The following is a 13989-nucleotide window of genomic DNA, read 5'->3' as shown; positions in this document are numbered from 1 at the left end:
CCTGAATCATATACACGCACGCAGCAAGCAGTGCAAATGAAGAAGAAAAAGTGGACTTGCCAAAGCAATTAATTACTCAAAAGTAACACAGTGAGCAATAAGCTTTTAGCTATGGTGTTTAAGATGAATTAAAAGTAAAGTGTTACGGAAACTCAGAAAACGGTACTTAAAAAAATGAAAACATAATATAAAATAACATTTCACTACGTTTTGGCTTACTGGGTGATTTTCAATAAATTGATGTCACACCGCATAGCAAACATCACACTCATTTTTGTTGCTTTTAGTGCTCGCTTTTCACTTTATATTAATTCATACACGTTTTTTGGCATTACCTTGTGTGAAATTTCTTTAAAAAAAATTCGCAAAAATATAATTGGCAACACCAATTTCCTGTTGCACTTAAAGTTGTGCCAAATCATTGCTAATGAAATTTAAGTGTGAGCAAAATTAAGTTTTTCTAAGTAAAGAAACGAAATTAAACGCAGATAATTCGACGGTCATTACAAAAACTAAAGAAAACACAAAAATAAATAATTATAGAAATTAATAATAAGAAGACCGGTCAATAGTTTATAGTAATTACCCGTATGTATAATATACATATATAACAAACAAAAATAAAAATTAATTTCCAAAGGCCACACAATTCAAATTAAAAACGGGAAAATCCCCCAAAATTATTAATCAAAACGAATTTGCCCACATTTTATGAAAAAAATGTCAAGGAAGCGTCAACAACGCCTAACGCACGTCATGCTGGCGTCAACCTGTCAGCCGCCTCGGCAAATACAGTTATCAGCCAACAATAAAATGTCAAAAATGCAACCTTGTCTGCGAACAGAGAAATGAAATAAATAGTAAAGTCGAAAAATCGCAAGCACGCCCAATTGCACAATAAGCCGCTTAGTAATCGCGTACAGTCATCGCCAGCACAATAGTGCCGATGGTCAAGTCGTTAAAAAGACACACCAGCACAATGACAACAAAAATGCCACACATCACAATAAAAACGCAAAATAAATATTTGCTGATTTAAATGTTCAATGATGAACCGTTACTGCGCGCAGCTGCGCCTATTTGAAATTTCAATGTCCACCACAACAGTAGCGCAAACTGTGGGCGCAGCTGAGCGCACTTCGAATAAAAAATGCTTTTAATTATTTACTCCAACTAACGACTGTGATGTGCCGCAATACATGCAATGGAAATATTTAAATTTTGAAATGAAAAAGACAGCATTTTGTAGTGATCAATTTTACTGAGTAATGCTAGGTATTCTGTCAGTCATGATTTTGTAGTTGTTTTCTGAAATTATTAAAGTTTTTACAAGAAGGTTTTCATCTATGGCATTTAATAAAGTCAACCGGTTGGCGTTGATTGTTTAGACTTTGAAAAGTCTGCGGCGCGTGTGTCTTCAAAGAGTAATTGTTTACCGACCACGTAGCGCTGCTTTGGTGTGACTGGGCGTATGAGTAACTTTTGCTGTTATATTGTTTTGTTATTGTTTGATGGCTATGGTTACTTTAGTTTTTTGGACTTATGTCGTATTTGTATGGTTGGAACCATTTCAAGTAGTATAGTTATTATAGAAAAAGCAAAAAGAATTGGATTTAAGAAATATGTTCAAAACAATTTTTTTTAATTGTCATCTTATAAAGAAAAGCCTGCAGAGAAAATACGTTCTAGGCTTCCTTCAATTCATAATGGAATAATTAATTTTTATTATTATTTTGTTTATCAACTGAATACTATTTTTTTATATCATAAATATTTTTCGTTAAGTTATAATCATTTTTTTTTTTAAGTTTTTTAATAGAAAGTATTTTTATTATGAAATAATAATTTAATCGATTTTTAAATAAAATAGCTTTTATTACTATTATAAATTTTTTGTATCAACTAAATACAACAATTTATGAAATAAAATATTTTTCATAAAATTATTATTATTTTGAATACTTTAAAAAACTTTTTATTTTAAATTTTTTTTTAATTATTATTATTTTTTTTTTAAAGTAATTTTTTAGTTTTCAAACATCCCATATTTCTAATATTTTTTATATTCAACAATTTTTTTATTTAATTATTTTTTTAAATTTTCCTTTATAAATATATTTTCATATATAATATTTTTTATTAGTTTAAGTTTGTCATAAGGCTCAAAACACCTCTATACATAAAATTTTTATAAGAAACAAAAATTTTAATTTTTTTATGTTCACGTCAACGATTAAGTGTTATTTCTTGGTAAAATCTTACTTATAGACAATTTTTAGAACATTAAATTGCCTACAAAACCGTTAGAAGAGCTCAATGTACAAAGCAAAAAAAAAATTGTCGATTTTTTCCTTATCGACCTTAAAGCTTACGCTTCCACAATTTCTCTTACTTTCCAATTGGTATGACAGCTTAATAGCCAGTTCCGGTTAGTAATAAAAGCATTTCCGCACCCTTAAAAGCATATTTGTTGCCAGGTTTTTTTATGGTGCCCCAAAGGTCATATACATATATAAATATATTTATTTAGAACCAAGCGTAGCTGTCTACTGCGACACATCAAACGTTCTTTTTTACGAACTATAAATTTTCAACCAAAAGCAGTATAAATCTACGCCACTCCACAACTTAAATTGAAGCTTCAATTTTCGGCATTCCAACCACACATGGCAGTTACAATTTTATACGACTTGTCGCCGGTGGCTTTTCACTTTTACGCGTAGACTTTTACTACAATGGGTGCGAGCCAAAAAAAAAATCTCACAAAAAAAATATATATAAAAAAGTAGGAAAATCCTAACAATGACTAAAGTAAAACCGGAAACGTTGCCAAAAAAAGCTCACACATACATATGCATATATTTCATATTTCATTTGCGTTGTACCTCTATATGTACTACAATACATATGCCCTTGCATATATGTATATATATTCAGACGGCACAACAAGTGCCAGTTGAGGCTGCATATGTCTTCTTTATGTTATTCAAATTTTTTACTTCCTTTTATTTTATTTTTATGTCTTCACCACACTGTGGCAACACTGCATTGCGGCGACGGCAAACAGAACGTGCCTTACGCACGTCGCCTATGGCATTGAAACGGCTGTGCATGTCCTGTCTGATGCATGAGCAAGTAAATGCTATAAATATATAAAGATGTAAACACACACATACGTATTTATATATTATATATGCGTATATACATATACATATATGTCCATATCCGAGTTTGCTTGTCAGAAACTGTGTATTGCGAGAAACCGAAAACTTTTAAGCGGAAGCTGGGCGTTTTGTCTGCTAAAGTTTACATATTTTTTGGCAACCTACAACGCACAGCTGTGTGCGTGTGTTTGTTTACTGGCATTGTTCCCTTCCAGCTTGCATGTATGTTTGTTTGTATACCAGTATGCCGGTCTGTGCCGTGACGCCCATCCGCCCAACATTTTCTGGAGCAGACAGCGACTAGACGAAAATACAAGCAAATTGTGCGGCATCTCACAAGTATTTCGCGCACAACAACAACAACAAGCTTCGAAACAAGTATATTATGTTTAAGGCTCGTTGTTTTACTTCCGCAAACGTAGTGAATTTTCTATTTTAAGTGATTTTTTATATTCTGTTGTGCCGCGCATTGAAACAAAGGTTGAAGTGAACGCCACACGTACAAACTTTTTTGCTTATGTATGTGTGTAAAAATGTTTAAGTGAAAGTTATGTTGTGGCAGTTGGGCAAAAATAAGGAACGGTTGAGACAAGTTTTGGAAAATTATTGTAGGCAGAAAAAAGATGTATGTAGTTGTAGTATACATATACAAATGTTCATACTATAGGTGGCATATTTCTTCCTCATATTGTGTGTTAGATAACAAAACGATTTTGCAGTGATGTTGCTACTTATGTTATTATTATGGGTTTTGTGGAAAAGGAAACCTCGAGCACTTTATAATGAACGTGGCGAGCTGAGTCGCGAACTAGTCTCTCAGCTTTTGCGATATCTGTCTGAAATTTTGTACACGAACTTTTTTCCTTAAGAAGCTGCTCATTTGTCGGAACTGCTAATATCGAACGACTGTAGCATGTAGCTGCCATATAAACTGAATAATGAAAATCAAGTATGTGTATGGAAAACTTTTTTATTAAAAGAGATATCTTCACCAAATTTGGCACAGATTATAAGCTAAGTCAGCGGCGCAATCTTTGAATGAATTATTCAGATCGGGTCATTATAACATATAGCTGCCATACAAACTGAACAGTCGAAATCAAGTCCTTGTATGGAAAACTTTTTTATTTGTACAGATATTACCATAAAATTTTGCAAGCACTAGTGTTAAAAGCAACGTCACAATCTCTGAACGAATTATTCAGATCGGACTACTATAGCATATAGCTGTCATACAAACTGAACAATCGAAATGAAGTTCTTGTATGGAAAACTTTTTTATTTGACAAGATATCGTCGAGAAATTCGACACAGATTATAACTCAAGGCATTGCAAAAAGTTCACAAGAAATTGTTCAAATCGGACCACTGTGGCATATAGCTGCCATACAAACTGATCGATTAAAATCAGGAAAAAGATCCTTTTATACCCTTTTTTCTTATAAAAAATACAGCTGTGAAGGGTATTATATCTTCAGTGCAACAGACGTGAACGATTTTTCTTATTTTATTTTATTTTTTATTACTTTTTTTAATTTTTGTTATTATTTTTTTAATTGTATTAATCTTATTATTATTTTAATATTTTTTTATAAGTAATTTAAAATTTATTAAAATCTCCCTATATTCTTATTTCTTTTCTTCTCATAACACAAAATTTGTAACATGAATTGACGTTTAAATTAGTCTATCACACTGACAGCGTACAGGCTTGCGGTAATCTACTTGCCTAACAACTCGCAAGCTATTACAAGAGAATCCCTGCTGCAGAAACTCTCCAAAAAAGCCAGCACTCAATCAGCATCCGTCAAATTTTATATTGCAGACAGACAGACATTGACATTGCCAGAAGTGTCAGCATGACAGTGCATTTGCTTAAAATCTGAATTTTCATGACAAGCCTGCCGGTAGTGGCGGGAGGAACACGCTGGCGCAAAGTTCCTTCCTCTGCCAACTAGACAAATGGCATATAAATCCTGTTCCACGCAAACACACACATGCTAGCACACGTACACGTATGGGTGTGTTTTTGCGGTTCAAGCTTTTTGCGAATTTTTTGCTTTATCTCTCTTGTTCGATTTTTTGGCATTTTGGCCATTTTTGCATAGTTCACCGGTTGTGGCACAGCTGTGTCATTCAATATTGCAAGTTGTGGAAAAAGTATTGTGCGCTTTTTTTCATTTAGCCTGCAGCTTTGAGGCTTTTGTGCTTACGTATATTCATTTTGCGCTATTTTTTATTATTATTGTTTTTGTTCTTTTTTTTGTGTTTTGCACTTTCGGCTTGCCCATCAATAAATCTCGAAAAAGTACGCAGACGACAAAGCAGCAAAGTTATAGTCATAAAAAATATTACTACGAAATCCTGCATGCAGTTAAGCGCTTTTTGGTGTCTGCGTGTGTGTGTGTGTGTGGGCTTGCCGCATATAAATCACATATTTGTTGCCAACTTCGCTGCCATGTATAAGCCCTTGCAGCAAATGCCAATACATCTCCCCGCAGCCACTCATGGCTTATGATAAATATGCGAGTTGGCAACATTTACACTTTTTGTTGTTGTTGTTAGTTTTGTTTATCAAACAAACACATACAAACTTGAACACATGTGAGTGAGTGCATAAAACGCCTTTGAGCGCAAACAATTTGTGCAGAATGTGCGCTGAATAAACTCAAACACCTGCTGCTGTTGCCGTTATTGTTTGTGAAATATCGCCCTCCCCCCTCTTCTATACATGAAAGACCAACTACATAAATAGATGTATGTATAATATGTGTATGTGAGTGTGCTGACTTTAGTTATGCCCTTCCTAATCGCTCACTCCCTCGTTTTTCATTGACTGCCTGTTTGATTTTGGCTGGTGCTCCCGTTACACACGACACATTGCTCTTCGATTTTTATTTTCGGTCATTTGCTTTCGAGATTCATTATACATTCTAGCATCTGAGTGTTTGTGTGCGTGTGCTAACGGTCCTTTGTGACTTTATACTCTGCGCTGCAGAATAACGTCAGACTGATTTAAAACTCTAATGTTTCTATGAATTTATTGATGTGGTTGTAAGTTGACGGCTCTTATGTGGGCGTTAGGAAATTTTTAAGTTAGAAATTTGAGCGGAGTTTTTGGTCAAAAATGGGTGAGTGAACTCAACACAAAATAAATTCAAATTTTTAATTATTTTGAGGTCATGCTTGCCTTCAAATTGAGAGCTTTTATGATTATGAGTTATTTTTTAATTTTTAATGCATTCAAGTTTTTATAAAAATAACTTAATGGTTTTGTGATTTTAATTTAAATTGAGTGCTTTCATGATTTTGAGCCTGTTTCATTATTTTTAATACAATTCTTGTATTTATAAAAGTAATTGAGCGATTATATGACTAATTTGAATTGAGTGCTTTCAGGATTTTGAGTTTTCTTAAACTATTATTTTAACAACTCATGTATTTATAAAATATGTTGAGTGTTTATATGAGTTTATTTTAAATTTTCAGTTAATGAGTTTGAGTGTTTTCTTTACTCATTTTTAATCCATTCAAGGGTTTATAAAAACAATTGAGTGGTTATGTGATTTCATTTTACTTTGATTAATTTCATAATTTTGAGTTTTGTTACTCTATTTGGTTAAATGTATGAATTTATTTTAAATTGAGGGAGTTTTTCAATTCGCAAACAACATTTGTCCGCAAATATTAAAATATCATATATAAGTTTCAATGAGTCCAACTTGAAAACTCACTCAATAAAACTTTCGCTCAAAAAATATTGAGTGTAATATAAAAATCGAACTTAAATTGCAGAAAAATTAAAATTAAGTTAAATTACTCACTCTTTTAAATTTTCGCTCAAAAAATATTGAGTGTAATGAAAAATGTATCTCAAGTGCTTGATTTAAAATTAATTTAAAATACTTTGTCTCATTCCAAAAAATGTTAACATTTTCATGTCAAATTAATTGAGTGTTTTTTGAGTGCGTTCTCAAAAGCAACTCTTCTTATGGCTCATTAGTCACTTAAGTAAATTCTTTGAATTCGGAAGAGTACAAAATGCTTAACGAAAAGTCTTGCTAACCTGTGCTACTGTTTAGTTTTTACCGTATTTTTTGGGTTGTGCCAAAAATATCATCTTTTTTTTGAGTATAAATAAATCTTTGGCTTACATTTCCTTTTTCATTTGTTTTGCCAGCTTTTTTCCAACTTTTTTCTAAACAAATTTTGCCAGACTCGTTGAGGTTTTGTAAACTCTGCAACTGAATGGACCGAATGTTATAGGAGTGCATGGCAAATGGACAAGCGAAAGGGCGGCGGAAAGCTGTCTGAGCGGATGCCTCCGCTTGCTGCGTGCTTTGTTTACCATACATTGTGAGCAGCAATGTGTGTGTGTGTGTGTGTGTGGCACATGTGGCAGTAAAATGAAAATGTCATAAAATATGAACGAGTTGACTTTTGTTGTAAATGAACGGCAATACCGACACGATCGACCGAACACGGGCAACAGAAAAAAAGGAGCAAGTGGAGAGAAAAAATCCCAAAAGCAAGCGCATGTGAGTGGAAGGCACTAACTGTATAGTGCCTCGGCGGCTTCTGGCAAAGACTGTGTCGCATAGAATTTTTAGATGAATTTTGTTGACACCTTTTGGTTTATTTTGAATTTCTAATGCAGAAAAACACGTCGAAAGCATTGCACTCAGTGCTTGCAACACACATGCGAGTGTTGGCTAGCTGGCGGTCAGTAGTTGTAAATGTGAATATTCACACATACTACGGCATATTGAGTGCAAGTGTCTAAGGCCAGCACTTAAGTCAAATTTATAAGCCTCATTGGGATGTGCGAAATGTAACAGTTGGCAACTTTCATAAATTTTCGCAATAAATATGCAAGAATTAAATTTTTACAATTGCAAGAAAGCTGGAAGGTAAATTTTCACGCGACCGCTTTTCCACCGCAAGCGCAGAGCCAAGAGCAACCTTCACCCATAAATTCTAATTAACACGAACACACTTACAAACACTCGATTGCGGGCCATAAACAAACACGCATTCACGCACACACACTCACACTTGATTTTCAAAGAGCAACGCCAAAGAGAAATGCTATTCATAAATTAAGTGCCAAAACAAGCAAGGCAGCCAGTTATAAAAAAAAACAGCAACAACGACAACAACATCAGCAGCAAACTTGCAACTGGCATAGAAATGTTGGTTGTAGCACACAACTCAACGTGCCACATGGTTACATGGCGGCGGCGAATGCGGCCATGAACTCGAAGCGCGGCGCGGCAAGTGCACACAAGTGCCGCAGCAGCCGCATCAAGAAAATAACAAAGCGCGATGAGTGCACCTAGCTGTTGTACAGAGCAAAATGTAGTGGGCAAGGGGAGCGCAGGTGAGGGGCATGCACGAAAAGGGCAGGCGAACGTGTGCAAGTCGAGAAAACGTGAAAACCGCGCATCAGGCAGCTGTAAAGAAGAGCCCTGCTGCTGTTAGCAGTGTAGCGTTCAACGCCATAAACCAACGCAGCCAGGTCACTGTCGCACATACACACACACACACAGACACACTGCACCGGTGTGAGGCGCCGATGGCCATGGCCGTGGCAGTGACAGCGGCCGCAAGCCAAATAAACAAAAAACGAAGCAGGCAAGCAACCCCAAACTTAAGCTTAAGCATAACGGCATCCCTGCAACAGGACAACGACTGGGGCACTGCTGGCTACTAGCGTAGACAGTGGCGTTGTAAAAGGGCAGCGCGGGTTTTAAGCGTGTGCTGGCGCGAAATGCGCGCGACTCGTTACTAGTAAAATGCAGCTTGCGTGCGAAAGGAGAAAATAGAAACCTTACCCCACTTGGGTGGCGCACATTGCGCGCATTTATTGCCCAGCTCAGTGGCGCACTCACTCACTACCCTACATGCCTGCCAGTTAGCTTAAGTCGGCGCGCACCGTACGCCCTCAGCCACTCACCCACATTAGTCGCTTCAGTGCGCGGGCAATATATCTGCAACTGTTTTATTTTAAATATTTGTAGCGTATTCAACGCAATTAGTACAGTGTAAATTTGGTGCGCATTAACGGGGCTTAGCCGCTAGACTCTGCTCGAAGGGTGTGCTGTGAACTTGGCGCTAATAAATTGCCGACAATTACAATTTAGTCTAGTGGAATTGCGAAGTACACTTTATAAAAAGTAAAAATAACAAAATTAAGGCAAGTGGTATTATAATAACTAGTTGTGTAACTAGTTTTAAAACTAAAAATTGTAAATTTATTAGTTAATAAAATGAAAAACATTCAAAAGATATGCAAAAATTAAAAATTTTTATTCAACTAGTGACCAACTAGTTTGATAGTAACCACTTCCGTCACTAGTCGGTAAGCAAACAGTCGCAAAAATACACCCTACACAGCAAAATTATTCGATTCAATTATTTGAATTCCTTGCAGGGCATGGCGTTACGCCTGAGGTACCACCACAGCTGCGAGCGCTTCGTAGCGCATTCCGTGCAACTTTACTGTTTATGCGATTTTATTTATTTATCGTTCCTTTTTGAGTTGTCTTGTTTTGAAAATCTTTTTAAAAGTATTAAAAGCATTTTGTTCAGCATTTTATTTAAACGCCAATTTCATCGCACACTCGTGTGCATTCCGTTTACGTTCGAGTAGCGCGCTAAGTGCTGCCAGCCGCGCTAACTGTGCGGTGCCGCTGCCTCAATCGCTTAGCTGAATGAATTGCCGCTAAGTTGCCTGGCTCTTTCTATAAGTTTATAATATAGAGCGCGCATGTATGTGTGTGTGTGTGAGGCTTTTAGTTGCGGGTGTGTTGGCTGGCGCGCTGGTTGCGGCTGACTGCCACAGCATTTTTATGAATGAATGAAATAATAATGTGGTGTCGCTGGCAAATTACGAAATATGTGTTTGTTTTGAGCGGGTACTTTTTTCTTGCTTTTACAAATTATTATTACACATTTCTTCTCTTTGATTTTATTGCACGGCATAACAGCGTTATCTCGCTTGGCTGTGTATGCGTGTGGTTTTCCTTTAGATTTTGCGGTTTTTTTCCGGTTCTGTTAATGCATAAAGGGATGCACCAGATATCTGTACGAGTATGCGTGACTAAAAGTATTCTGCGAATTTCGTAAATTCTGCCAAGTGGGATTTGTGCTGAACGGTGAGAAATGTTTTCAATTGAGATATGGTTTTTACAAGAAAGTCGACTGCCGCTAATGGGGAATTCACCTTGGATAGTATTTTGAAATTGTTTTTGAGCCGTAAATATTATTGTTGAAGAAGATATTTAATTATTAAAAATTTTTAGAATTTGGTAAAAGTTCGTTAAAAATCGAAGTATTATTTGCAGAAACAATCGCATGAATATTTAACATTGTATAAAACCTTAAAAATATATATTTGAAATATGTATCATTTATATTTAGATAAAAGTAGACTGAAAGTACTGAAAATAAGTTTTTCCAGTGTGATTGTATTATCTAGAAGGAATGTAAAACTGTTATTTTTGCAAAAAAAAAATAAATAAGTATAAAATTAATACAAGAGAATGCGGTTGCCTTCGCACACAAATTAATTAAAAAAATTTTAAACTATCTGCTTATAAACAAAAAACAATTAGAAAATAAATATTTAAGCGCTCAAGAATGCTTATTAACTAATTTTTTTTTAGTTACCAAGCAGAAAATAAGAAAATTATAATTAAATTAAAATTATAATTACAAAAATTTAACTAATTCAATTAAATGAAAATTGTAATTTTATGTAAATCGAATTAAGTTAAAATAAAAATTAAAAAATATTAAATAAAATTACAAATTATTCTAATTTAATTCGATATAAATAAAACTACAATAAATTAAAAAATTAAATTTAATTAAATTAATTAATTTTTTTAAATTAAAATTATAAATTAAATTAAAATTAAGATGAACTCCGTTGAATTTTGTAAGAAATATAAATAATATACGAAATTTTTTTAGGCACAATTTTTTTTTAAATATATTATAATATTCAAAATGATCTGTGAAGCTGAAATATTTTTGCCATTGACGTGGTCGTATTACTTTGAAAGCTTTAATGATTTTTGAGAGCACTACCTATATATAAAATTTCTTAAAATTTCTTAAAATTCTATATTATTGGGAATTTTCAAAGGCTGTTTTACCAAAAAAAGCTACCAATTAAAAAAAAAAATAATAATAAAATTTATCGAAAAAAATTGACTTTCCAGTCAAATTCACTTAGTATAAAATCGATTTTCAATAATTTCACCAACAGTTATAATTTTTAATTATACTATTTTATTAATATTGATCAATGCTTCTATTTATGCATATCTTCTTTTTACTTTTGTCATAAAATTGAATTACTTTAAGAATAAAAAAAAATATTTTTTAAATAAATTTGACATTGAAAATTGAAAAAATTGAAAAAAAATCAGAGATAGCTTAAAACTACTTAATTGTGAAAAAAATAAAAAGGCTAATATACAAAAAAATTATTTAAAAAAATTTAATGGAGCTCAACAATCAACAAAATAATAACAAGCGAGTAATAAAGTTAATTTTTTTTTAGTTTTAATTAAAATATTTTTTTTTATTGAAATAACTTTTTCTTAATAACATTATTAAAATAAAAATTAAAAACAAATAATTTGAATTAAAAAAAAATTATTTCAATTAAAACCTTACATTTTTTTTCTTTAAAAACTTTATTACTCACTTGTTAATATTTTAGATTGTTGAGCTCCATTAAAATTTAAATTAATTTTTTTTTAATAACAAATTCTTAGCTCTATATTTATTAAAATTGAAAAAACTCGTTTCTTAAAATAATTTATTATTTTTAATGCATTTTCACTTATATGATATTTTATAAGTTAAAAATTATATGATTCTCATACAATAATATATTTTTAATAACTTCGCCAATTTTCATTGCTTTTCAGTTTAAATCACTCAAAAACTCTAATTCATTCATATTTTAATAATTGCAACATTTACTGTTGAAAAAATTATTTTCCAAAAGTTTCTCTTTAATAAAAAAAATTAAAATATAATATTGAAAACATTAAAAAATATATATTAATGTATTAAAAAAAAAATAATAAAATAAAATAAAAAAAAAATATTTTAATTAAAAAATTATATTATATTATATTATTTTTTAATTAAAATATTATTTATTTTTTTAATTTTTTTTTATAAATTTTTGTTTTCTCCTTATATAAATTGGCAAAATTTGCACAAAAGTTCGCAAGTTCTTTTAAGCTTTATAACAATTTTAAACATTTTTATTTAGATTTTTGATATTTTCATCTTAAAAAAAATATCCCATATAATTTTTAGACACAATTTTAATTTCTTCAGCACTTCTCAAAACAAATAAAAATGTTCGGTAATAAAAATGTGGTCATATTTCAAAATATATTATTTCTTTAAAAAAGACTACACAAATCCTTTTAAATATTTCACAATATTTTTTTTAATTTTCAGTACTAAAATTTTTTAATTTTTTTTTAATTTCCATACCAAAAATTTTCAGTTTTCACCCCAGCGATTTTTCGATTTTTAATCACAGTGAATTTTGCTTAATTTATCCATAGTATTTAAAGTTATACTCCAGCTAGAAGCTGCTGCAACTCACCTTTTTCACTTGCTAATTTGAATTTCCTCGTACTCAAGGCGCCTGTGTGCTTTTTCATAAAAATTAACACACAATTTAAATTAAAAAGTTTGCTAGTTTATTTTCTTTTTAATATTTTCCAACGCAATTTATTTTTGACACTTTTCAGGCAGATTACACTGTGGTATATTTCACTTGGGTTAAAGCACCGCAAGGATTGTCTAAAAATACGCTTCTTTCGTGCTAAAAGTTCCAAATAATTATTTTACGTTTGCTTATAAAATGACGTTGAACTTCTCACTCAGTTTTACAATTAATCCATCTCCAGCGGTTGCTGCTTTTAGGTTATAGTCCTTCGGCAGTTTTTCGTGAACACTGGTCAGCACTTGATTTACACAACACTTTTGAGATTTGCTTTGCAAAAATTTTTGTTTTGCATGAAAATTATTTGCAGTAATTTTTCAAAATTATTTAACTGCCCAAAAAGCATTTGCACTAACGCAGTCACTGTTTGCTTACTTTTGTAAAAGAAACAAATAAAAACGGTTTTGAAATTTGAAAATTTCGCAAAACTCTCGTTTACTTGCTAGTTTCGTAGGTTAGTTTTTAATTAGCTGCTGTTTTTGAAATATTTTTTCGTTAAGCAGAAATCATATATATTTGTGTGTACTTTTAAATAAGCAAAAACTGAAAAAAATTGCTAGTTGGCTAGTTGCGACGACCAGCGCTGTGGGCTGTTGGATGTTGTTGACACCACCGCTTCATTTAATTCAAAGAGACTCGGAGTCTCCGCGTCTCTACGCTTATTTATATAGCCTCCGTAGCGCGGCGGCTTGTAGAAAAGCGACAGCCATATACTAATTCCACAAAAGCCAAACGTCGAACGCGCGCGTCGGATGAGACACAACAGCAGCGTTAGCGGCAGCGATAGTGACGGCCACAGCAAATAACACTGCACAGCACAGCGTAAGTAGCGAAGATGGACAACAGCGCCGCGAAGCGCACTGTTGAGACACACAAACACACTGCGCGCTATTGATGATGATGAATTTGGTTGGTAAGCAATCAGCAAGAGCAGCTGATAGTCAGCAGCAGCGACGTTCAAATGTGCGAGTCACGCGCGTGTTCGAACCGCTTCAAACAAGCATATAAGCAAGTGCGCGCAAACACAAGCAGTAAGCGAGCATCAGACCAAATGAGTAA

General features: G+C 32.9%; 1 protein-coding gene across 1 annotated transcript in view; it reads right to left on the bottom strand.

Moving 5' to 3' along the window:
- The window catches only part of LOC105223667 (microtubule-associated protein futsch), a 116290-nt gene extending 102710 nt beyond the window's left edge, over positions 1-13580 (bottom strand). The window contains exon 1 of the mRNA XM_049447229.1: positions 12808-13580. Coding sequence (XP_049303186.1) covers positions 12808-12865 — 58 coding nt within the window. The 5' untranslated portion in view covers positions 12866-13580. The remainder of the gene's footprint in view (positions 1-12807) is intronic.
- Positions 13581-13989: the final 409 nt, after the last annotated feature.

This window comes from Bactrocera dorsalis, chromosome 2 (genome assembly GCF_023373825.1).
Source record: "Bactrocera dorsalis isolate Fly_Bdor chromosome 2, ASM2337382v1, whole genome shotgun sequence".
Taxonomy (NCBI): domain Eukaryota; kingdom Metazoa; phylum Arthropoda; class Insecta; order Diptera; family Tephritidae; genus Bactrocera; species Bactrocera dorsalis.
This window is presented reverse-complemented; position numbering and strand designations above follow the sequence as displayed.